At 38.0% G+C, this 25,388-nt stretch overlaps 2 protein-coding genes across 5 annotated transcripts; one reads left to right on the top strand and one right to left on the bottom strand.

Moving 5' to 3' along the window:
• The first annotated feature begins 241 nt into the window (after positions 1-241).
• On the top strand, positions 242-14,197 carry rcbtb1 (regulator of chromosome condensation (RCC1) and BTB (POZ) domain containing protein 1). 2 transcript variants are annotated; one of them, XM_077537504.1, is made up of 12 exons: positions 242-452; positions 2,377-2,589; positions 2,896-3,046; positions 3,119-3,279; positions 7,406-7,564; positions 7,638-7,745; positions 7,830-7,972; positions 9,670-9,860; positions 9,916-10,042; positions 10,126-10,277; positions 10,344-10,474; positions 10,542-14,197. In XM_077537504.1, the coding sequence occupies exons 2-12, from the start codon at positions 2,464-2,466 to the stop codon at positions 10,680-10,682; spliced, it is 1,590 nt and encodes a 529-aa protein (XP_077393630.1). In that variant the 5' UTR covers positions 242-452; positions 2,377-2,463; the 3' UTR covers positions 10,683-14,197. The 2 variants fall into 2 exon arrangements, with proteins under 2 accessions (XP_077393630.1, XP_077393631.1); XM_077537505.1 differs by lacking the exon at positions 242-452 and having other exon boundaries at positions 2,545-2,589; positions 2,896-2,994.
• On the bottom strand, positions 13,561-25,188 carry phf11 (PHD finger protein 11). Of its 3 annotated transcripts, none has more exons than XM_077537507.1 (13): positions 25,025-25,188; positions 24,008-24,112; positions 23,803-23,936; positions 23,694-23,731; positions 23,540-23,616; positions 21,754-21,776; positions 18,804-18,859; positions 18,545-18,624; positions 18,041-18,128; positions 16,872-17,006; positions 16,717-16,788; positions 16,201-16,298; positions 13,561-16,110 (listed from the first exon to the last, which is right to left on the bottom strand). In XM_077537507.1, exons 1-12 carry the CDS (start codon positions 25,133-25,135, stop codon positions 16,222-16,224), a joined length of 996 nt encoding a protein of 331 aa, XP_077393633.1. In that variant the 5' UTR covers positions 25,136-25,188; the 3' UTR covers positions 13,561-16,110; positions 16,201-16,221. The 3 variants fall into 3 exon arrangements, with proteins under 3 accessions (XP_077393633.1, XP_077393634.1, XP_077393632.1); XM_077537508.1 differs by having other exon boundaries at positions 24,029-24,112; XM_077537506.1 differs by lacking the exons at positions 21,754-21,776; positions 23,540-23,616; positions 23,694-23,731; ... (1 more) ...; positions 24,008-24,112; positions 25,025-25,188 and adding an exon at positions 19,746-21,437.
• Positions 25,189-25,388: the final 200 nt, after the last annotated feature.

Here is a 25,388-nt window from a genome sequence, read left to right as displayed (position 1 = left end):
CAGATAGGAACAGAATGTGGAGTAAAGTTATGCTTATAAATCAGTTTCAATACAACAAAACCTGCTGATGAAACTTTTGATACTTTAACTGGCGCCTTAACAAAAACATCTATTGCACCACATTTTTTAAATAAAAACGTGACGTCACACCAGAGATGTCTATTGGCTTTGTAAACTTTTTTTTTTTTTTTTTTAATACTTCCGTAAACTCTGCAACGTAACGTTTGTTTTGGGTACACGTCACTCGACGTGTGCTCTTTTTTGCGCATGCGGGTCACATCACCGACGCGTTGCGTTCGCCTTGAAGTCGCATTTGTTTTTGTAATGTGAAATAAAAAGATTGGATTTAACAAACAAAAAACTCCGAATTGGGCATCACGCCCTGCAAGTGAGAACGTAGCCTAAGACCCGATTCCCTAGAGCCCGCGGCTTCACGCGCACATTTGCAACAGGTAAGTTTTTGGCGAAAACAAGTCTTCGTTGACTGCTAAGTAGCTAGCTAGCATAGCCGGCGCTTTGCGAGCGGATGAGTCTAGCAACTGCTCCCTCGGTCAGTGGCTTTTTTCTTTTGCCTTGCGGTGTCAGCCGGTTTGCTGAATAGTGTTTTCGTAACAATGGCCAATTGTCTCCCACCCCTGTCATCATAGATAGACGGCGTGCGTGCCAAAGACGTGGAAATGTATATATATTTTTCTAATCCCAAACGCAAACAGCTTGTGTTTTTAGCTACATCCGCTAACGGTGTCCCGCTACCATGCAAGACTACAAGGGATCGTATGTGAATACAGTCAAATTCATTAATCCATCCATCCATACATCCATTTTCTGAACCGCTTGCTCCTCACCAAGGGTCGCGGGGGGTGCTGTAGCCTATCCCTGCTGGCTATGGGTAGTAGGCGGGGTACAGCCTGAACTGGTCGCCAGCCAATCGCAAGGCACACAAAGACAAACAACCATCCACACGCACAAGCACACCTTGGGACAATTCGGAGCGCCCAATTAACTTAGACTTAGACTTAGACTTAGACTTGATTTTATTGATCCCTTTGGGATGGCTCCCTCTGTGAAATTTTCACAAATTCAGTACATTCAGGTCACCATCCTTTTTGTAACAGTACCTCTTGCTTCTGGCTACTAATTATAATTAATGCGAAGAGCTACTACTTGATTCACAATTCCGAACATCCTGGCAGTTCGGATATTTCCACAATGCAAATGTCCTTTTACACGGTGAAAACATAATGTTTATTGAACTGCTTTTGCCTGTGTTTAGCATTCAAACCATAGCTGAAAATCTGCACTACAGACAAGCCATATTGCAACATTTTTTTTTATTACTACAGTGGGGGATACTTCACTTATTTAGCCCATTATAAAAAGTTAATATTTTGTCTATTTGATACTTTCATTATTTTTGCATGTTAATTAGTACCTTTAAAAACACATTTTGCAACTTGCTGTCGACTGAAAATGACATCACAAGGGCTCAGGTAACCAATCACAGCTCACCTGTTTTCTAGGTTTGGTCATGTGACATTCACAAGCTGAGCTGTGATTGGTTACCTAAGCCCTTGTGATGTCATTTTCAGTCAACAGCAAGTTGCAAAATATGTTTTTAAAGGTACTAATTGTACGTGAAAAATAATGAAAACATCAAGTTTATTATAGGCAAAATATTAATGTTTGACTGCCAAAAATGGCTAAATAAGTAAAGTATCCCTTTAAGAGTCGTTCTATGGCGACGTTATATAAAATACATGTTCCCCTTTGAAATAAAATGTCAGTAATCCGTTCCAGCTCCCTAGAACACTGAAATTTCCCGCTACATTATTTTTTTTTACTTTAACTCATTCACTGCCAGCCATTTTGAAAATTTCAAAATTTTCAATACCCATGTGATATTACGTTCAATAATTTTATATAAACCAAATCTACCAAATGACAGAATAGACATTTTCTCCCTTCCCGTTCTTTTATAATTGACAGTAGAAAAATGTGGTTTGCCAAAATACAGCCATTTCTCCTCTCATGGACTCTGAAACTGTGTTTATTTCGTATAAAATGGGGCAATGATGTCATCTACCGGTGGTTGGGCATCAGTAAAGTTGTTTCCAAGTTTGACATTTACTGTGGAGCATTGTCAGATTAGCCCCCATTTATCCCCGCTCTAAAAAATACAATTGACAAGTATACTTGTCAAAGGCAGTGAATTTAAAATATAAATACAGTATTCTAAAAGTAATGTTTGTCATGTGAGCGCTTTCGTTCTTGTTTGATCTGTGGTCCGATCAGCTGACCCCTTCTGTGTTCTTTTTCCACGCTCATCTGTGCATGGTTGTTTATTGTAAATATATTGAGACATTTTTCTGTTTGCAGCACAGGCGCCTTTCACCTGCCGGGCCTCCCTCTGTTGGCCTCTGTCTGAGGGTTGCACCGTTCCCCACAGCCAGCTGAGCTGACAAAATGGTGGATGTGGCAAAATGGCCCCTCTTCAATCTGTTGAAGCCCCAGGAGCGGGCCTCCATAAGTAAAGTGTGTGTTTTTGGTGCGTCCGGCAATGAGGCCCTCTTCATCACCAGTGACGATGAGGTGAGTGGAGAATTTACTCTCAAACTAAGTATATAGAAAAAAGAGAATTATACCTTGTGTGATTAACAATCTTACCTTAAGAGTAGCTCATGGAATGGAAAACACAGTTGTCATGCTAATGGTTATACTGCTACCTTTTAATGCTAACGTTGATGGAAAACACAGTTCCAGTTAACATGCTAAGTTAGCATTGTTAGGCAAAGTTTTAGAACCCTGTCACGGATATTTGAACACAAACAATGAATGTGGCTATTTGTTTGCATAATCTGTAATCTCTTATTGTCTGATTTGCTCCGAGCGTTGCAGGTTTATGTGTTTGGGCTCAACAGCAGTAACTGCTTGGGCACTGGAGACAGCCAGAGCACTATCGTAGCCAAGAAGCTGGACTTACTGAGCGGCAGAAAGGTGATCAGCATGAGCTACGGCAGCGGCCCGCACGTGCTGCTGGCCACCGAGGGTATCGCCAACGTGTCGTCCTCATGTCAACTGTCGCGATGCCGCAACTCATCTTGATCTTTTGTGGTTTCAGACGGTGAGCTGTTTACATGGGGGCACAATGGCTACAGCCAGCTGGGGAACGGGAACGCCAACCAAGTGCTAGCGCCCGTGTTGGTTAGTCCGTTCAACAACAAAGTGGTCGAGGTGGCCTGCGGCTCTCACCACTCGATGGCACTCAGTGAACTTGGAGAGGTAGGATCTTTTATTTGTGTAGACTACGAGCATATTACTTGATCAATCGTCATATCCAGAATTCTGGTGACATCCAAAAAAATGAATCAATTGTGCAATTGTGGGCAAATGTTTATACTCAATGGCTATAAAATCATTCCACTGTACTATACACTAAACTAAATAATAAAAATAACATTTTTATAAAAGCTGTGGTGAGCATTTGTGCCTTGGTCGCATTTAATTTGAAGTTATTCTCGGCAGCGTAACTGCTGCCTAAACATTTTTTTTTTTTTTTTTTTGAGCCACTGTCCTTGCTGTGTCTTGCAAACCACAAAAGCACTAACGTCAACAACACAAAGTCATTGTGAAATCGGGTTCAATCGCTAATTAAGGACATTAAAAAAAAATCTACTTAATTACGCTTACATTGTTGTTATACAGTAACTGTTAGGGCTGCTTGATTATGATGAAAATATTAATCATCACTATTTTTTGGGGAATAAATTACTTTTTTTTTTTTTTTGGTGCAAAACAAGAAAATGTTTGAACATAAAAAATATTAAGACAAATACAATTCTTTGAAACACTATAATTATGCAAGTTCCTTTTAGATAAAGCAAAATGTATTAAAAAGGTGGAAAATGTATAAATTTAAACAACTCAAAATTAGTATTATTGTTTTTTTTTATGCTAATGTTGATATTGTAATTGTGAAGTCTAATAAGTGAAATTGTAGTTAAATTTAAATGAATTTCACAGCCCTAAAAGTGCCTGGTGGCAGCTCCATGATTAGCATTAGGGCTGTATGATTAATTGCATTTGCGGTTAAACCGCGGTTTGACATTATGCGACTACGTAATCGCGGAAAGCTGCGGTTTAAATACTCATTGAAATGAGCGGAAGGAGGGAAAGAATGGGGGAGCAGGACCGTCACTGCTGTAACTAAAGTCGAGCGCCGTAAGTGCACGTCATTTTGGTGAGTGAACTTTTTTTTTTTTTCTCATGAGACCTCGAGATGAGTGTCTAACATTTTAATCTGTTTGAGGTTGGTTTTAAAACAGCACTTCACCGTTGTGAGTTATGACTTTTCGGCTGCCGTTTTGTAAACTGATTGTACTGTACACACAAGAGTGCGACAGCGGCTCATAAAATTTTATCCATCCATTTTCTTGACCGCTTATTCCTCACAAGGGTCGCGGGGGCTGCTGGCGCCTATCTCAGCTGGCTCTGGGCAGTAGGCGGGGGACACCCTGGACTGGTTGCCAACCAATCGCAGGGCACACAGAGACGAACAACCATCCACACTCACACGCACACCTAGGGACAATTCAGAGCGCCCAATCAACCTACCATGCATGTCTTTGGAATGTGGGAGGAGACCGGAGTACCCGGAGAAGACCCACGCGGGCACGGGGAGAACATGCAAACTCCACCCAGGAAGGTCCGAGCCAGGACTCGAACCGGAGACCTCAGAACTGGGAAGCGGACGTGCTAACCACTCGACTACCGTGCCGCCCTCATAAAATTTTAGTTGCCCTATATTTTGAGGCTATATAGGTCTGTATATGGCCATATGTTGTGTCGTTCGAGTTCATGAATGAAGATTAGGAGGGACGAAATTATTGGTTGTCATTACTCACCGTTTAGATGCCGCCGCCGTCGTCGTAGCAACTTTTAATGTACATGTGTTGTAGCGTTGGTGAACTAAATAGGCCAAGCGGTGAACAAACAACTCTTTAACTCTTTCTGTCAGCTGCAGCCACGCCAGAACACAACAGCTCTGAACGTGCTTAGCATACCAAAACAAATCCTGTGTTGCCTTCATGGACCGTCCAGACCATAGGAAACTACCCAACCCGTGACTAGGGGTGTGAATTGCCTAGTACCTGACGATTCGATTCGTATCACGATTCACAGGTCACGATTCGATTCGATACCGATTAATCCCGATACGAATGGTCACGATTCGATACCGATTAATCCCGATACGAATTTATAAGTCGATTGTTGCGATTTTTTTCCATTCAAATTTAGAAAATACTATCAGTAAATTTGTACATGTACACTGTAAGATTTGTATGAATATATTTATCTAAAACTTGAGGCTTATAACCGTGAGCCACTGTACACAAACAGTTTGCAATCTGTTTCACATTTGAACAGCATTAAAATAAAAATATTAAGGCTTAATGTGCCGTTCATATAACATTCTTCCATGCTCAAGGTGTGAATCCTAAAAAAAAAAAAAAAAAAAATCGATTCTGCCGATTATTGAATCGATTCGAGAATCGCGCGATGTAGTATCGCGATATATCGCCGAATCGATTTTTTTTTAACACCCCTACCCGTGACCCACCCACAAGGATTGCTACAGAATGCTAGTGTTTTCTTAAATCAAATCGGACATGTTACGTCATATAATCATATAATTTTACTTTGCCTGCACTTTAGCATGTATGAGTTTAGTGACTGAAGTGACTTTTATTTGATTTTTTTAATACGCATACTGAATTTATTTATTTATAAATAGAGTGTTTACATGTCATGTTTCATGCAACATGAAAAGTTGGATATGTTGAGTGTTAAATTGTAACTAGTAGAAAAAAAAACAACTGATATTAAAAGGCTTCATTTGCCTTTATCTGAAGATCCTGTAATATATAATAGCTCAGATATTGTTTATTATAATTAACTTTTTCTTGGGTAAAAAAATAATAATTGAAAAGGACTTTGAAAAAAATAATTGCACATGATATCGCAATCGCCGTTTTTGGTAAAAAAAAAAAAAAAAAATCGCAATTATTTTCCATAATCCTTCAGCCCTAATTAGCATCTTATCAGAAATTACATCGCAAGTCAAAATGGTGGCCTCGTGCTACATTCGAGGAGGGTTTGTACTTTCAAGTGTGATTTGTCCCACTCGGTGTCCAAGTTTTGCCGTCAAAGCAAATGTAAACAACAAAGATGGCTGATTTCCATAAATTCTTTGTTGTTCTGGTTAACACAGTCATTCCAAATCACGTCGTCACGTAAACGTGTCTTGTATTTATGTTTGCCTCGAAAGCTTTGAAGTCGGAACTGATACAATTCCTCGAATGCAGCATTTTTCCGCCGCTCATTAAAAAGCATTGGACTTTGGATTGCCGCTATTTGATTTGTGAGGATTATTTTAAATTGAAAATGTGATAAAATGTGTTTAGGTACTACAACAATATGCCTGGTTTGTATGCTAGTCACAGGAGAAAGCAATATATATAATGCATCATGGAAATGAAGACTTGCATTGTGGAAATAGAAATGTTTGCAATTGTCAAGAGACAAAAATGACTCTGCGCATACTGATGCAAAAAGGTTGATCACTTTTTAACAAACCAGGCTCACTCAAATGCAAAATGGCTGCTGACGTCACGTCACATTGTTTCATTGTTCAAAATATATGGGCAAAGTTCATTTAATTGAATTATTTAATTCTTTCAAAAAAAGAAATGATAGGAGGCAGAAAGAAGTCAAACTTGTCAATTCAATTCAAAAACACTTTATTTGTCCCCGAGGGGCAATTCAATGGCATATGAGCAAGTTAAAAAAAAAAAAGGCATTAAAACCAATACATAAAAAAAAACATACATAATAAATACTGTAGCTAAAAACCATTCCAGCTAACTAACAATAAAAACAAGAGAAAGTGCTCTGTACTTCACACTAAAGTGCTACATGCGTTATTTCCATCAGTCAGTCTGTCAGTCATGCCTCCCCATCAACACAAAACAGATGACAACTACAGTCAAGGCATACTTGCAAACATAACAATTTTACAAAACTACTGAAATTAATTCAAAAAGACAATCTAAAGTAGACAGATTTCAAATCTCAGAAAACATTCAGAAAATTAGGCACTATTAGCAGTAAACAAGCTTGTTTCACTTTTCTTCGAGAATAAATGCAAAGCCTGCTTGACTTCCTAAAATGAATTATCAATTAATTGTCTTAAATGTCAATCTTTCTAAAACTAAAACCAATTAAAAAAAATTGATCGCATGTATTATAGATTTCACATGAGATTTCACAGTCATTATTTTATTGTATTTTTTATCTGTACAGGTAGACCCAATAACGTGACTCCTCTTGTCCTCCCCCTTCCTGTCAGGTGGTGACGTGGGGTTACAACAACTGCGGCCAGCTGGGCACCGGTAACATGGCCCTTCAGTCTTACCCGCGCCTCATTCCCTACTACCTTGAGAAAAAGAAGGTGGTCAGCATCGTCTGTGGCCAGAACTGGTCCATAGCGTTGGTGGACAACGGCGAGGTGACGACGACGCATTTGTGCTTCCGTTGGAACGTTGTTCGGGTCTGACGCGCTCACCCGACCGTTTGGGCAGGTGTACGGTTGGGGCAACAATACGAACGGACAGCTGGGAATTGGGAATACCAGCAACCAGCTGTCTCCCTGCCGAATTTTGGAATTGCCTGCTATATACGTACAACAGGTGAGTGAGCCACAATCATTTCAAGCCAACATCTTCATCCTTTTAACGTGTGCCTAAAGTTGGTTGTTGGTGTTCCCACTCCAGATCGTGTGCGGGTATGCGCATACGTTGGCGCTGACGGATGAAGGCGTGCTGTACGCGTGGGGCTCCAACACATACGGACAACTAGGCACAGGCAACAAGATCAACCAATTGGTCCCCGTGCAGATTATGAGCGATAAAGGAAGGTGCGAGAAACATCTCCTTTATTATTTCTCACTGGTTCAGTGCTCAGCAACCTTGACTGTCAAAAGACATTTCAGGCCAAATAAATAAACAAAAATCTGCCTGGAGCCACAAAATATTTAACATTGAGATCAAGGAAAGAGTGTGTTAGTTTAATGTCATTCGAGCCCAAGAGCTGCACCGTAATAAAAAAAAAAAATGCAGCCTCCAATACATTTTCTTCTACCTTTCGTCTTCCATTTTTTTTTTGTGCGTCTATAATTTTTCATACATTTTTAGACATTTCTGCATGTCGCATCCTGACTACCAGCAATTCAAATTTGTCCTCTGTAGTGGACCCTTTTAAACCTGAATATCTCCCACCCAGTGCATACGATTGAATTACCTCCTTGTGTGCTCTATATAGGACATTCAAAGCTTTCCAATGATACCAAATGTGTAGGGGGTGGGGCTTTGCTACTTTTGATTGCATCGTAAAAGAAAATGGCTTCCCTCAATGCAAGCACTTTTTAGGGAAGAGGAAAAGTAAATGTATAACACTTTTTATTGAACAAATTTAGGCTTTAAATGTTGTTAGCATGTTTTCTATAGGACTCTTGAGAACACATTAAAGTGTTGTTTGGATTATTTTAACTGTATTTGAGCCTAGCATTTAAGTTTAAAAAAATGTCCTCTGTAGTGGACACATCATAGCTTAAAAATAAAAACTTTTTTTTTCAAAAATTTATTTTGCATTATTATTATTATTATTATTATTATTATTATTATTATTATTATTATTATTATTATTACTACTACTACTACCGGTACATTTATTTTCTGGCATTTGTACTATCAATTTTCTGACTTTGCAATTCTGTGGACATTTTATGGTCATTTTTGGGATTTCTTCTTTGGTTTTTGGACATTTTATAATTCTTGTAACATTTTCTTTTGTGCCTTTTAAAAAAACAAACAAAACATTTGTTTTCTGACTTTCTGGAAATTCTAAAGACATTTTAAGGTAATTTTCTGCTTTCTTTTGTTTGTGTACATTTCATGGTTACTTTGAGCATTTTCTTTTCAGCATTTTTTTTTAAATTCAGTTCTCTGGCATTTTTGGCATTTTTTTTTCTTTTTTTTAAACTTTCATCTTACGTTTCATCTCTTTTCCCTGACTTAAAAACTTGGACACTGACTTTTTTAATATTAATTTATTCATTTTTTATTTAGTCATTAATTTATATATATATATATATATATATATATATATATATATATATATATATATATATATATATATATATATATATATATATATATATATATATATATATATATATATATGAGATTCACAGGAGAGGGCCTACAGAGCCTCAAGGGCCGCAGTCTTACCGGTTTGAGATGTTTCCTCCTACCAACGCAACTGATACTAAAGATCAGGATTGGTATCAGGCATGTTGATGAACTGATTATTATGGATCAGGTGTGCTTGTGGATGGAAACATATAAAAGCTGCAGGACTCCAGATCTTGAGGACCAGAATTGGGGAACTCTGCCAAATATGTATTAATACTCTCTGAGCCTGCGCACATTTGTGATAGGCTGACGCAAATAGGAAAAAAATGTGCTGTGGTCTGATGAGTCCACATTTCAATTTCATTTTTTTTTTTTTTTTTTTAAATTGACGGCGTCCCTCCTGTTTCTGTCTACTCTTCAGGATCGTGGAGGTGGCCGCCTGTCACTCCACGCACACGTCAGCCGCCAAGACGCGGAGCGGCCAGGTGTACATGTGGGGCCAGTGCCGGGGGCAGTCCATCCTGCTGCCCCACCTCACGCACTTCACCTGCACCGACGACGTCTTCGCCTGCTTTGCCACGCCCCCGGTCACGTGGAGGCTTCTGTCCAAGGGTGAGACCTCACGGACGCACTGAAAAGGATTCTATTCTCGCGCGTCTTCTTTCAGAGTTTGACGACTTCCTGACGGTGGCTCAGTCTGTCAAGAAGCAGTTTGACAACCCGGGGACGGCCGACCTCAAGTTCTGCGTGGACGGCAAATACATCCATGTCCACAAAGCATTTCTCAAGATCAGGTCAGACTTGCTTCAGGGTGACAGAAGAAGAAGATGGCATTTGTCTTGTAAATGGTGTGATCCCGTTATGCGTGCCGCTTCAGGTGTGAACACTTCCGCTCCATGTTCCAGTCGCACTGGATCGAAGACAAGAAGGATGTGATTGAAATCGACCAGTTCTCCTTCCCGGTGTATCGCTCCTTCCTGAAGTTCCTCTACACCGACAACGTGGACGTGCTGCCGGAGGACGCCATCGGTCAGAGACTGAAACGCGGACGCGGACGGTCTCCGTTTGTGAACTGAAGTGTTGTTCCGTGCGCAGAACTTATGGACCTGGCCACGTCGTACTGCGAGGACCGTCTGAATCGTCTGTGCCAGCACATCATCAAGAACGGCATCGCGGTGGAGAACGCCTTCACGCTGCTGTCGGCCGCCATGCGCTACGATGCCGAGGTCAGCCTTTGTGCACTCGGGTTTAAAAAAAGAAAATGAGTACCGTAATATTTCAATTGTTTGTCAGGATCTGGAGGATTTCTGCTTCAAGTTTTGCATCAACCACCTGACTAAAGTGACACAGACGGACGCCTTCAGCCAGATGGATGGCGACATGCTCAAGGCCTTCATATGTCGAGCCAGCCGCTACGGCGCCTTCAAGTACTGACCCGGAAATTAGTCATTCAAAAAAAAAAAACATTTCTTCCGATTTCAAAGATGTGCATTATTCAAATGACCAAGGAACTTGAAGCACTTTTTCTACTTTTCGCTTAAGACCAATGTGGGCTGATACAAATGTCTTCCCTAACACTTATTTGGAAAGTTGTTTGAGCATTTATGCCATATCCATCTTAAGAGCCACGTACTCGTACAAGCTCAAACGGCTTGTCAAGCTGTTTCAGCATTTGATATCCTATCAGTGTTCTGAATTTTAAATGAAAATTAGCACCCAGCAAATTAATGCTCAGTCTAAACACAAAGTTAAAGATGCAGTGATTAACTTTTTTTTTTTTTTTTTCCCCTTAAGTCATTTTCACCATTTTCGGGTATTTTATCTTTTACATTTTCATGTTGCTCTGAAAAGTTCTCAAAGGTGTGAGGACTTAATTTAACAGTTGGCTACAGTAATTATATTTTATAATACAGCAGGTTTTGGTCTGATTCGGGTGTTTGTTTTACATCTGATTGGTAAACAAGCTGATTCCATATGTATTTTCCCCATCTATTTGCTGACTTTTTTTTTTTTTTTTTTTTTTAATCCAGAAGGGTAGCAATTTGAATAAAAAGGGTTTGAGTAACATGTTTTTTTTCCTAATAATTAAACATTTAAAGTGACAGTGTGTGGTATTTCGCGCTATCTAGTGGTGAACTAATATTTAAGAAAATACCACAATTAACTCTTTGACTGCCGCACATTATCCAAAAAACAACCCTGACAGCGCTAGCCGATTTTGAGCATTTTAACTCGTCTTTAAAATCAAACAGTATATTGTGTGTTTTTACTACATATACAATGTGGGTACCAAATGAAATATCTCATTCCATTCTTTCATTAGAAAAAAAGGATGTTTCTACCTTATTCTGTTCTTTAGTAATGACCATTTGAAAATAGGTCATTTGAGTGACATTGAACGAAAATTGAGAAAAGATACATTGTGTGCAAAATAGTGACTTTGACACTAATATTTTTTGTTTAGTGGCGCTCTGTGAATTCTTTGATAAATTTTGTAATCCTTGAAAATGTTATTTGATTTGATCAGTCATGTTTCATTGTAATTTGCGATATAGTGATCCCACTGAAAAGAGATACAATGCTGGCCATAGTTAGTGGCTGTTTTTTTTTTTTTTTTTTTATATATTATTATTATTATTTTTTTTTTTTTTTTTTTTACAAGCCCAATTCACAAGGCAGTGCTGCACAAAGACGTTGCACTACCCATTGAGAAAAAAATATAAAATAAAAAATAACCCACAAAAACAGTAAACGTCAATTAATATTTATGGCGGCATTCATTAGGATTTTAGCATACGTCATACAACATTTTTGGCGATCAAAGACTTAATTTCAATTATCTGCAAAAAATATATGTTCTATTACATCAATGTTCATTTTTAAAAATACAATCGTAGGTCTATTTTTAGTCGTTAAGATTACATAGGCTGCGCCGTGCCTTCCAGGAGGCCGACATGTTTCGCTGCCACACTTCTGCTCCGGATACCCGGAGAAGAACTTTGCGAGTGTAGTAATCGTGGTAGCCTGTCAAAGTGTCATCTCTCTGAGGCACCTTGTATTGCGTGTGCTTCATTTGCATTCTTTTAGTTTATCACTAGATGGCACAAAATCCTACACACTATCCCTTTAAGTAGTCTATAGTTCTAACATCACTTTGTCCGTTAACTTTTTCGAACTGAAGACAAGGAGTATACAGATCTTACGGTGGATATGAAGGATCTTGAATAAGTGCTCAAACTGCTTAACTTGTTTTATTTTTTTTGAGGCGCACTCGTTTTCATACATAATTCAAATTAGGATATCAAATGCCCAGATTTCCATGTTTTTGAGCATACATTTGATATCCAAGCGGTTATGTTAATAGTATCCTAGTACAGCAGAGTTGCCTTAAGACGAATATTGAACGGCCAGTGGGTTACCAATAAAAAGCTTGAGGGTCTTACTAGTCAGGGAAAAGAGTGCAACAGTCCAAAAACCTTCAGCTGGCTTTCTATACACTTTTACATGCACAGCACTGACTTCAAGATTGAACCTCAGTTTATCACACGTTTGGTCTGTTACAAGAGGCAAAGAAAGAAATATTCAATTTCCTCATATTTATTTACTTAGGAATTTAACTGGACCATTTTTATAGTTGTCATTTGTATAGTATTACTTTTGTTACGTTATAATTTTGTTGTTATCGTGCATGTTTTAGAAGTTTCCCTCCCAACACGTGATTCACATTTTTAGGTTCCTTATCAGGCTTCTCTGGAGCTTGATAAGATGATTATTTGAATCAGGTGTGTTGGAGGAGGGAAACATCTAAAACATGCAGGATAAGTGACCTGCAAGGACCAGACCACCTGAAGTAGGTGTGAATCCCGTTCTCTTTTGAACACAACAAAATGGCCAGTTTTACAACAGGGCCCCGCCCCCTATATTGGTCCATCTCCAGATTACGAGGGTAGCATTGTTGGCACCAAATGACATCTGAACGATCAGGTCAAAGGTTGATATCATTCATAGTCATTATTTACTGAATTGCAGATATCTGGAAATATTTGCATGTGTAATTTTTGCATTTGTCATTTTTATAGTAATGGGTTACAAATCGTCACCCTTTTAACATAATGGCCTATGTCATATTTTGGACACCCCACCCTCTGCTAAAATTGGCAGCGTCCTTACACAGAACATTCTACCAGATATGAAATTAATACATACTATTTTTGTTTGTGTGTTTTGTCAAAAAGAAACAAGACTCCATTATTTTAAAAAGGTCATAAAGTAGATTTGGAGCATTTATTTACACCATTAAACAGAATCTGAATTTATTTTTTAATTCTATTCTTTATTTTGAACATGGCAAAAACAAAAAAACAAAAAGTTGTACATATTCCAAATAAAAAGTAGGATGAAGTAAAAGCACTACCTCATGATACTATATTACTTTATATGAATGTCAATATGTGTACGGTAATATTTTACACGGTAACACAAATGTACAGTATCAGTGATATCTTGGCTATTAAGGAAAGAAAAAACCTACCATATACAAAACAAATATAACCATTCAAATACAATAAAAGTAAACACTAATTTCTCAAGGATAACATTCTCCTTTTTTGGTATTAAAAAAAAATACATATCCAAAATCAAAGGGGAAATATTGTTGGGTAGTCTAGTCAAAGCTCAGACCTGAATCTGCTTGAAATGCGGTGGCATAACCTTTCAAAGGCTGTTTGTTGATGCTGGAAAACCTTCCAATGTTGCCGAATTTGAGAAATTCTGCAAGGAAGAGTGGACCAAAATATCTCCAGAGATGTCAAAGACACATTGCCACTTCAAGAAAATGCACAATTGCAGTTGCGGCTGAAGATTGTGGCCCACAATCACTTCTTCACACAAGGCCATGTAGATTTGGATTTTTTTTTTCTCACTTAATAAAAAACGTCATTTAAAAAATGGCATGTTGTACTTGTGTGACTGATATTTACAGTTACTGTATTTGATGGGAAACATTCAAGTGTGACAAAAATACAAAAAAAACAGTAGGCCAAAGGGGACATACACTTTTTGATACAAGTATACATTTCTTTGTTCCATATAGTAATAAAATACATTCATATTGAAACTACTTCGTCCTATTTTGAAAAGATCATTTGAGTGTATTTGTTTTTAAACTGGTTGATGTTTACAGCTTTCAGCTCCATACTCAGCCCCGTTCCATAGTTTCACTCTATTATTACACTTTTTTTTTTTTTTTTTTTTTTTTTATTGTAGTCAGGCATTTTTTGATTCAACAATTTGCCATGTCTCTTAAAATTGTTGGTCATAATGTTTTCCTGGCTTCCTATTGAAGTTGCACTATTTGAAGTTCCGCAATATCTTTCATTTATCATTTTAGACTTTGCAAATAACTGATTGCTGTATTCAAGATAATCTCCCTCATCTACAGCAGTACACAAATGCCTTTTTCTTTCTTTTTCTGCAGTACTGACAATTGTTAAAAAAACAAGTTATGTGTATGATTTCTATTAGTAATAATAATATATTGAATTACCAATTACAACAAAAATAAAAAGGCAGAGGAACCACAAAATAAATTATTTGGATTGACCAAATGTGCCTACGGGAACACCAAAGGATATTTTTCCAGAGAGCAAGAGAGAAAATGTTCAAGTCAACGAGGTGTGCAACAGATGGAGTTGAGGGTTCCATTTCACAAAGCAGGTTCAACAAACAGACTAACCCTGAACAGCGAGTTGACCTACCCTAAGATAGGAAACTCTGCATTTTCGGTTCCAGGACAGCTGATTTGAGTTTGTTTGATCAACTCAGAGTCGTTCCATTCGGAGTTACCACCACAGTAAAAAGACCGCATCAATGACTGTCTGGTCAACTACATCATGACAACTATTTAATTCTCTGCACAACTATGCTGTTGCTAATTTGCAACACACAATTGAATTAAATCAATTCAAAGTGAATATATTAAGTTTCATTAATTATGAGTTCATTTAACTTAATATATTCACTTGAATTAAATTAATCCAGAATGAACTCATAATTAAACATAACATATTCACTTTGGTTTATTTAATTCAATCATGTTATTCAATGTGTTCATCCAAAGTGAATTTATTAAGTTTAATTAATTCATAATTAATCTTCATGTATTTACTGAAATTTAATTCAATTATATGTTGCCAATTGAAGCAATTTCATTGTTAGTTAACAATTCAATTTGTAATCTTAATTTGGTTCAACAATTCTCCTTTTCTATTTTCGAGCGCACCTTCATCAACGGGATCATTTGTCAAAAGGACTTCATGAAAAAAAGTGTTTTAATATAGGCCTATTGATTTTCTTCTTTTTTTTTTTTTAAATAACGGACTATGTTCCACCCAAATTCACCACCTGACTGAATGAATGAGGAAATGAAATGTCGTGTGTGGCTGAAAGGAGGCGGAGACAGAGAAATCCGAGGGTTATTGTGATAAACCTTTTACGATCAGGTTAGGTTCATGGACTCTGTTACTACGGTAACTGACCGAGAGTTTAAGTTACTTCTTTTTATGAAACAGGCTAGAGTTACCTCTTTTCCTCTGGTTTCACTTACCTCTCTTTCTGAAATGGAAAACAGTTTCCTGCATTTCAGGGTCAACAGACTCACTAAACCTGCTTTGTGAAAAGGACCCCAGGTGTGATGTGTGGAAATGTTACAAAGCAGATTGTGCGAGAGGAATACAGAAACGCAATCCTTCCTTGCGCAAACTAGTCCATTCTATTCTGCAGCGAGCCCCATAAAGTTTGTAGGATGAGTTTTCAAGCGAGGACCAAATAGTTTCTTGACAGGGGTCAGTGATGTAAACAAGCTCTGGAAGTAAACACACAGAAAGATGGCAGTGACGATAGGATGCTAAAAATGCTCATGTCAAACATTTGAAATGAGACATGCGTTGTTTACCGTAATGCAGCAAAGAGGCGATCAACTCCTCAGCAAAGACATGACTTGCTGCATCGTTGCCACTGACTTTTGCGCCAACACGTGTTTCTGCTCCATCTCTATCAAAACCACAAAAGGGACATTGTGACATTAAGCCATAATGGCATTGAAAAATGCATACATAAAAAAAAAAAGAAAGTCATACTAAATTAAAAGCCTGATTTAAAAAAAACAAAAACAAGCTAAATTAATTCCTAAAATTTCTGCAAGTAATTAAATTCATAATTGGGTAAAACATAACTGAGGATAATATTACAAAAATTACAGAAACTACGGTAATTTTACTCCTTTTCTGTGCATGTTATCAATCACAAATTTTTTATTCAGTGTCTTTGGATTTTCTGAAATGTGCTTGAAATAAAACATTTTAAAAGTTATAATTATGAGGGCAAAAACAAATTTTAATGAATGTGAAAATAGCAATGTGGATGAAGTCTCATGTTGCACTTCATGTCGCTAACATCTCAACCACGTCACCTTTGAGCTGTTTTCTCAGCAGCTGTGTCATTTTCCCAGAAGCCATCATAACTTTGAACGCCACGTCGAAATCTGCAGAGACAACGACACGACACGCGTCTTTGTCACGCCTGCCGCGAAGCCATCGAACGCTCCCATCGACATGCGCCGCTCACCTTCCTGGCTGGCCTGCTCCTGCTGGATCCTCTGGGAGACGTCCGTCATGTTGGTGAGGAAATCGCTGAAGATGGCGTCCGTGCATCCCGCCGTGTTGCAGTGTCTCCAGAAGGTGGCAGCGTCCAAGCTGGGCTCTGTGACATGTTACATTTGGTCGTCAGGTGTTTTGGTATACCGAGGTGCCAAATTCAAATTTGGCTATGGCCACAGGTGCTTCTAATCAACCGGCAGGAAACCAAGGCCCTGTTTATACAGAAGCAAAGCTGGCTTCGTTGCTGAAACAAATCTTGTACAGACAGAACCGTCTCAAGACTTATATATGACAAGTCTGGAGTGGCACTGTAGCGCTGCCATAGGGAGTTAACCGAAATCGGAGAAGAACAATCAGCAAAGACGACAAACCAGTGATCTGAATAGCCGATAGGCCAAGACTTTTAAAGTCGCGAGGCCACCATATTGCTCCTCCCAAGAAACGTTTCTCAGCACTTGATCCTATACATTTACAGTACTTAGTAATTTATTATTTATTGTTTTAAATTTGTTAAACAAACAAAAGGACTTCAGACATTTTACAACTTGCCTAACGTACATGTATGAATTATATGCTTACTAGGAATGTCACGATAAGGGCAATATTGTGATATCGTGATATTAAAACTGCCACAATATCGTCGTTGTCATGTTCACAATATTTAAAAGGAACACATCTGTTAAAGTCAGGTTGATTTGCAGATCTAGCACCCTCTAGTGGCTATTTTATTAGTGCAATTAAATTTTTATTAGGGATGTTTTGGCCTTCTATGTTTAAAATCTATGCTAATTGTCAGATGAAGGGGAACCTAATTTGCTTGTGAAGCGATCAATGTGTGCTTGCATTAGCAAGTAAGTGCCTCAATATTGTTATTAGAGATAGTAAGTGGTTTATATGCATTGTTGTTATGCACAAAAGCACAATATTGTGCTTTTTTTTTTTAGTATGAGCTCTTCTTTTTACAATATTGTGATCTTTTTTAAATATCGCCAACAGTATTTGGGAGGGGGGAAGGAAAAACGTTTTTTTTTCTCTCTCTGAATTTATTGTACCATTTCATTATTTATTTTTTTGCCTAAAAAAATAAATAAAAATACAGATAAAAAACGTGGTAAAAATCTCTACCCAGAACTCTACCTTTCTCAACTTTCACCTCTGTCACACTGGCGGATGGCATCCCGGTGGCCGTCTCCTCAGGATTAAGCAGACTTTGGGAATCGGCATCCTGCGGGAACATCTGCATTAGAACAACAACTGAGAAGAGGGAAACCAGTTGCAAACTTTGCGACAAATTCTTTTATGAATTCTATCGTGTGTTTAAGGCTGACACTTAGAACCTTGTTTGGCAAGAAGCTGATCTATTTCATCTTTGTTTGTACCTCAGCACACATACGTATTCCGTAACATGTAGAAGTGAAACATAGCAGTCATGCAGTTTCACCTACTTTCCCCCCCTCACTGTCTCACACTAATTTCTTCTTTGTCTCTTATTTACATAATCCTTTTCCATAGCTTCCCTAGTGTTCATGACCATACCTGACACGCTGACCAAAGTGCAGGAAAAAGAAAAGGAAATGAAAGGATGTTACGTCAATAAATGTCATCTTCAAATGAAGCTGCCATTAAAATTACACTACTCACTTGCCACGGCTTTAAGTTGAAACTTTCATCTAAATCGGAATCCTCAATGGGGGCTAAAATTTGAGGGGGCCCGTCATCACCTGTGGAAGAAAAAGGTATGGCATCCAATTAACATGGCGACATAATGCCCTCAACTGTTGCAAAAGAAGGGGCAGGGGGACTCTGCATCCCTGAGGGACACCAGAGCGTCACAGTGGCAGAGGACAATTTCAAAGCAAAGTACTATGGTTACAGTATAGGAAATTGAAAAAGCCACAACCTGAACTTGACGAATCTGACATAACCTTCCTTTTTTTGGAGGACATGCTGGCTTGCCTGCAACACACACATGTTGCAACAATTCATAAACAATTCTTTCTATACTTATGTTACCCACTTTCAGTATCTGTAGACCATTGGGTAAAGGTCTGCACTGTTTTTTTTTTCTTTTTCTTTTTTTGGGGGGTGGGGCTGGGGGGCGGGGGTCACCGTGGTCTAAGGTAGTATACATGCATGTGCGATTAAATGTTTTAATCTCGATAATCCACGAGAGCAAAGAAAATTAATCACATTGTTATACACGATTGGGGATGTTTGATATTTTTTGTCCCGACAACAGTACGAGTATTCACTAATTGCAATCTACGAGTACTTTTACTGCATAAAATTTCATTTAAACAATGACATAATTGTGAACAAAGACCTTTATTTCTATAAGGACTCACTGATATGTCAAACCGCGACACTGCCAGGATATTAAATCTTCTGAATCTAAATCTTCTAACTTCTGTTGTCTCCTAAAATATAACTGCATTATTACTACGGACTTGCATAAGAAATCCGTGATTATGATTACAAGAGAGTCGTCGCGTTATGACATAGCTGCATAGCACCACCACCGGGTTATTCGACAACGTTTTCATTCAGTTTTTTTTTTTTTTTTTAATGGGAAAACAATGGAGAGAAAAAAAAGATTGGGAAGAATGATTGTCGCAAATTCCCTATTACTACTGCGTTTTGGCACGCTGTTCGGTGCTTAATTTTACGTCAGGCTATTTGTTGGGCACCTAACGTCGGCAAAACGTGTGGCGTTCGTTCACAGCATCTAAAAAAATATATACAATTCCAAGACAATATCAAATTAGTTGGTAACATTTTACTTTTGTCGGGGAACAGAAGTTGTCTTCTTCGGTACAATATGACCAGTGAAAGAAAACCCAACCTTTCAGAGGGTGCATGTTGTGAAGTTGCCTCTTTTGCGGTCCTCTCTTCATGTGAAGTTGTCTTTTTTGCGGTCCTCTCGTCTTCATACAACATGTGTAGTCTTTTTGTTATGGTGTGTCTTGAGGGAATCTCATACTTGCGGTCATTTGTTGCGATTCTAAAAACGTTTCTCAGACCGACATCGTCCACAACACTAATCGGCCTGCAGTCTGTAGCTAACCACTTCGCTATGGCATTTGTTAGATCCTCGTGCCTTTGTTTCTCTGTCGTTATCCCACACGTTTCATCTAACGGAGTCAGCCAAAGATTGGGTTCACCCGTTGTTTCCCTATATGGATTTCTGACATCAACGGTATGCAATGCATTCAGGTGGTATCTCAGACTGGATGTACTCCGGTGGTAACTCAAGCCAATATTGCAGTGCCTACAAAAAGCTTTTCTTTTGTCGATTTCGCCGTCTGGAAGAATTTTAAAATAAAAATGTCCATTTAAAATTTCCACTCCCTTCCCCATGTTTGTTTCTCCGCGACTACTTCTTTCACGGCTCCAGTAAGCACACAAAAAAAGCACGTGTTTACTCAGCTCCAGCCAGGTGTAGTACAGGGGGTCGCCGAAGCCGGAAAGATTCTTCTTGAGTTTATTGTGCGGTTTGCAAACCAGCGTTTAACATGCATTATCGCCACCTATCGGACTGGAGTATAGAACAGTCAAAACCACCAGCTACTGATCATTATCCTTCCTTCGATTCGACGTAAATATTAGTGCAAATATTAATGGAATCAAATTCCCTGGGATTTTTAAAAAAAAAACTATTAAGTATCAACATGATGACATACTGTAAGCAGCGCTATCTTGACAAATTTTGAACAATGTACTTAATCACTGTGACCCTGCAGTAACATGGGACTGTTCAATTTTAGTTGTTTTCTGGTCTATTTTGCAATAAAAATGCCATGTGGTGTCGTCAAGTACTGCCATAATTTAAATATGATGTGTCTCATCTCTACCCATGGCCTGAAAATATTAGAACTAAAGTCGCAATATTATTTTTTTGTTAGCATTATTTAAGCCTTTAAGAAAATATTACTGTGTAGTTACTTTTTCCTTTGTTATGAGTGTCTTTTGCAGTACAATAAATGAACTGAATACTGTATTTAACATTTTCTGATATGTCAAGGCAAAAAAAAATTGCCCAGCGCGGTAAAAGATCAATGATGATTGATCAGTTAGGTAGATAAAATTGAAAAGATGAGTTAATATTAAAAAAAAAAAAAAAAAAAAAAGCATGTTGATTTCATTTATGGAATTACTACAGTTGGGTCAGCAATCAGCATCAGCGAACTTCAGGTGAGAAAAGGCCTATCAACCCCAGCCGCCTCACTGGAACTGGTAGTTACAGTTGAAGAATTTGTCTGCCTCAGTTTACAGCAGCACAGTTTACTCACACGGCTAACCATGTGATTTGTTGCAAATCACATGAAAATAAAAATGCAATAAAAACCAATACTGAAAAAAGTCACATTCTGGCATTTAGCAAAGTGAAAAAATAACTATTTGACGTAAAACAGAAAAGTTTAAGTCTGATTTCATATCAGTCAGTAAGAAACAAAGGTTGTGGCTTTAATTTTATGTAAACTGTTGGAGATCTGGAGAAAACATTAGCAGTGCCCTTCATGCTATATTAATGCAAAGATATTAAACGCAGGGGTGGGGAACCTTTTCCCTAAAGTCCTCTATGGACATATTCTCATTATATGTTATGAATATTTGGTTTAAATGTTTTTTGTTTTTTTTTTAATAACAGTTCCCATCAGGGTATATTATTTTTGAGAATTGCATTATAGGCGACATGGTCCCGTGGTTTGGATATGATCTACAAGACCAAGTGTTGCCCACCCCTGTGTTAAACTGATTGCAAGCGAGCATGCCAGGCCATGCATTGCGATATATCACACAGCACACATACAGGAAAAAAACAAAACAAAACTAGTTTTAGAAACACTTACATGTCAGTGAGAATCAACTGTCTCTGTTTTAAAAAGGGGGAGGCAGAGTAAAAACATGAAAATCATAAATAAATAAAAAAAATAGAAATGAGTGCTCAACAAATCGAGACGAGCTGGGTCCCGAGTACATGAACTTTTTTCAGCATGGGCGAAACAGACTTCAAAGTTGCCCGCCATTTTGCATGTCTCATGGACTGGGAGGTTGCTTTTGGTGAAGAAACCGATGCAATATTCGCGTGTTCGTCCATTGTCAGTCTTCAGACGCTAAATAACACTCGCTAATCGCTACAACACTGCTAACAGCTTATACAAACTTACGGTACTTCTTTGATTGCAAACGACGTTGAGGTGCATAAGAGTGATAATTTTTTTTCCTGTCCAAACCAAATGCATTTCTGTATTTTGTTTTGCACGTTTGATAATTTTCAAGATCATTCCAAAATGCAGCATTAATGGGGCAACCGAAAACAAGAGTCGCACCTTCAGGTACATCTTTACAAGGCTGTTTCAAACTAATTCAATTCCACCTTTAAAAACTGACGTCATCACGCAACGGCAAGTATTACCGACGTAGTCTGTAGATTGCACTATACAAATATGTCTCTGCTTTTTGCACCAAAAACCAGCTTGATTATTTGTACAACACGTCTTTGATTTCCCCCAGTCACATTTAACCTGGATACAAGTCGGAAATGGTTGATAACTTCTCCTGGTTTTGCCACAACGATAGAGAACAGTGTGCTTTTCTATAAATGCGTGAAAAAAAAAGAAAAAGTGTAATCAAATGCTTTTCCGAGTAAGAAAATATATCCAAAACATGAAAATACAGTACTGAAGACCACAGGCAAACATAACATAATCCACAATGCATATGGATTCACGTGTTCAGGGTGGTAGGACTGAAGTTAATCATCACAAAATGGCATCATAGTGTATGTGTGTCAAGTAAAGACCAATCACGGCTCACCAGGTTTAATTGTTCATATTCAAGTGTTTTTGAATCTTTAATGATTACTTTTTTTTTTTTTTTTTTTTTTTAAACCAACGGCTCAACTTGCCAATATCATGTTGATGACCAAACCCAGAAATCAGGTGAGCCGTGGTTGGTCATTACCTGAGCAACAGCGATGTCATTTTCAGCTGACAGCAAGTTACAAAATGGCTGCCTGAGATATATGGAGGACCAAAAAAATAAATAAATAAAAATAAAAATATATGTATATATTTTTTTAAATGCTAAAAATAAATAAATAAAAGTGTAAATAAAAACAGATATAAAAATACAATTCAAAAATTAAATACAAAATATGTATATATTTTTGTAGTTTTTATTTACACACACACACACACATATATATATATATATATATATATATATATATATATATATATATATATATATATATATATATATATATATATATATATATATATATATATATATATATATGTAAATAAAAACTACAAAAATATATATATTTTGTATTTAATTTTAATATATAACATCTTTGGCCCTCTGTAGAGATGGACAAAAACAGGTTGATTTTACTGCTTAATTCATTTTAATATTAATCAAATTGTCTTGTTTAGATTAGTGGGGGCGCATAGAGCATATTGAAAAGAAAATTTATGTTGTGACTTTGATAGTTTATCTTATTTATACAGTATATTCTTCAATAATACAATATTTGAAATATTCCTGTGTTAGAGCACATTAAATTGTGCAGTATTTGTGTAATGTGAATAAAAGTGCATCAGTATTTAAGTGTCAATCTAACCAACTAACCTTAGTTGCAGAACTTGATTTAGTTGCTGATCCAGACGGGACAACATCATATTCATCCGAGGATGAGTCACCATTTCCTATTGAATAAAAACACATTCCTTTATAATCGTGTTAAATTCAGTTCACAATGCAAAGGCGGATGGCCAGGACTTACTCTGTTGTTCATGTGTGCTGTGTTTGAAGCAAAACAGCCTGACCGGTGTACAAAAACATTTGTTATTTTATCTTGTGGATGAACACCAGCAAACGCTGACTGGACTCACACATATTTGCCTTTGGCGTTATCCACAACGCTTTTGGCCACGTCTTCCATAGCGCAAGGGTAGTGGTAGCATTTCTTGCATCTGCTCACCTCACAACCGACCGTGGCACCTTTTCTTCTACACTTGGTACACAGCTGAAAGAAATAATTGATCATATTCAAGTGCTGTTGATTTGTTTTTATTAAGAAAATATTGTTTTAACTACCAATTTGCTTCCACGTTTCACCTCGTTCCTCACATCATCCACGTCAAAACCGAAGAGGTCGTCAAACAGAGGTGAATCCTTGCAGTAAATACCTGAAGAGAACAACTGCCACGCAGAAAAAAACAACAATGAGGTTTAGTAATTACGCTTATAGGGGAGACATTATGGAAAATGTATTTATTTTTAGTAGCTTAGTATGGAGAGGGTTACGATTATCTTCCCATGCATCAAGTTTAAAATGAAACATCATCATTAGCTGCTTATTTTTGACAATATGTCTGTGAGCGAGCCACTTCCTCTTCAGTATTTTGTAACACCCACTTCCCGTTATAATGGCAATGAAAGTCATATTTTGCATTTGCTTGGAACAGAACCACTTCCCCAAAAAGTCAACAAGTGGATGTTAAGTATGCTTTGACCACGAGAACGCCTTCCAGCTTTTCAGGAAAGGAGAGAGGAGAGCGCGCCCTTGCCGGCTCAAGGCAACACCTGACTGAATTCCCTGTGGCATATATTATACATATTTAGCTAAAGTGCTAAGTGGCTTCAAAAGTCTTGGCCTGTCGGCTATCCAACCATATATTCAGATCAGTGGGGTGGACACCAGGTCAGTGGGTGGACACAAAGTTATGCAGCCCACATCCTGTCATAATTTATATTTCCCCTGTGTGCTGCATCAGCAGTCAAGAAACTAAATGTAATTCTTCACAGCAATGTGCAGTACGAATACCCACCAATTTCATGTAACTTGTCGAATTTGATTTAAAAAAAACCAAAACCAAAACAACAATATATAGTTATAACTTAAAACAGTAACCTAATACAAAATGTGTCAAAATGTAAATTTCTCTAAGGTTAATAATTCGCCTAACATTTATTTAGCTCGGGGAAATAATAGACATATAGGTAAATGAATGAAGAAGCCGAGTCTTTTCCTGATATATGACACTTAGCGAACTTTTCTTCCTTGTGAATGCTAACAGAATCACACACTTGTTGAGCATTTGTCATATTTACCAAACAGTTCTGGTGGGCCGTGACATCGTCTTTGGTTAACAGTGCGGCGGTTATTTCCGTCTCTCCTGCCCTTTGACAAAGCACGCAGACTAACTTCTGACTGGGATGCATTTTAACCGGTAGTCCAACACACTTTCGTTTTGCTTCTATTTGAAACGTTAGCTCTCGCGCCCACTGCCGACCTGTCGTAAACTATGCTCAGCCTCATACTAGATAGACACGCCCCTTTTGAACCACATGCCTGCGGCTATGCTAAGCTAGTCGGGGCAGAGACGTTCGCGCTTGTGTGTGTGCGTGTGTTGATCATAGGAAAGGGATGCATGCCTGCATATGTGCAACATACTGTTGCACAAAACGCCTTTTA

This window comes from Festucalex cinctus, chromosome 11 (assembly GCF_051991245.1).
Source record: "Festucalex cinctus isolate MCC-2025b chromosome 11, RoL_Fcin_1.0, whole genome shotgun sequence".
Taxonomy (NCBI): Eukaryota; Metazoa; Chordata; class Actinopteri; order Syngnathiformes; family Syngnathidae; genus Festucalex; species Festucalex cinctus.
Note: the sequence above shows the minus strand (reverse complement) of the source record. Positions and strands in the feature narration are given on the sequence as shown.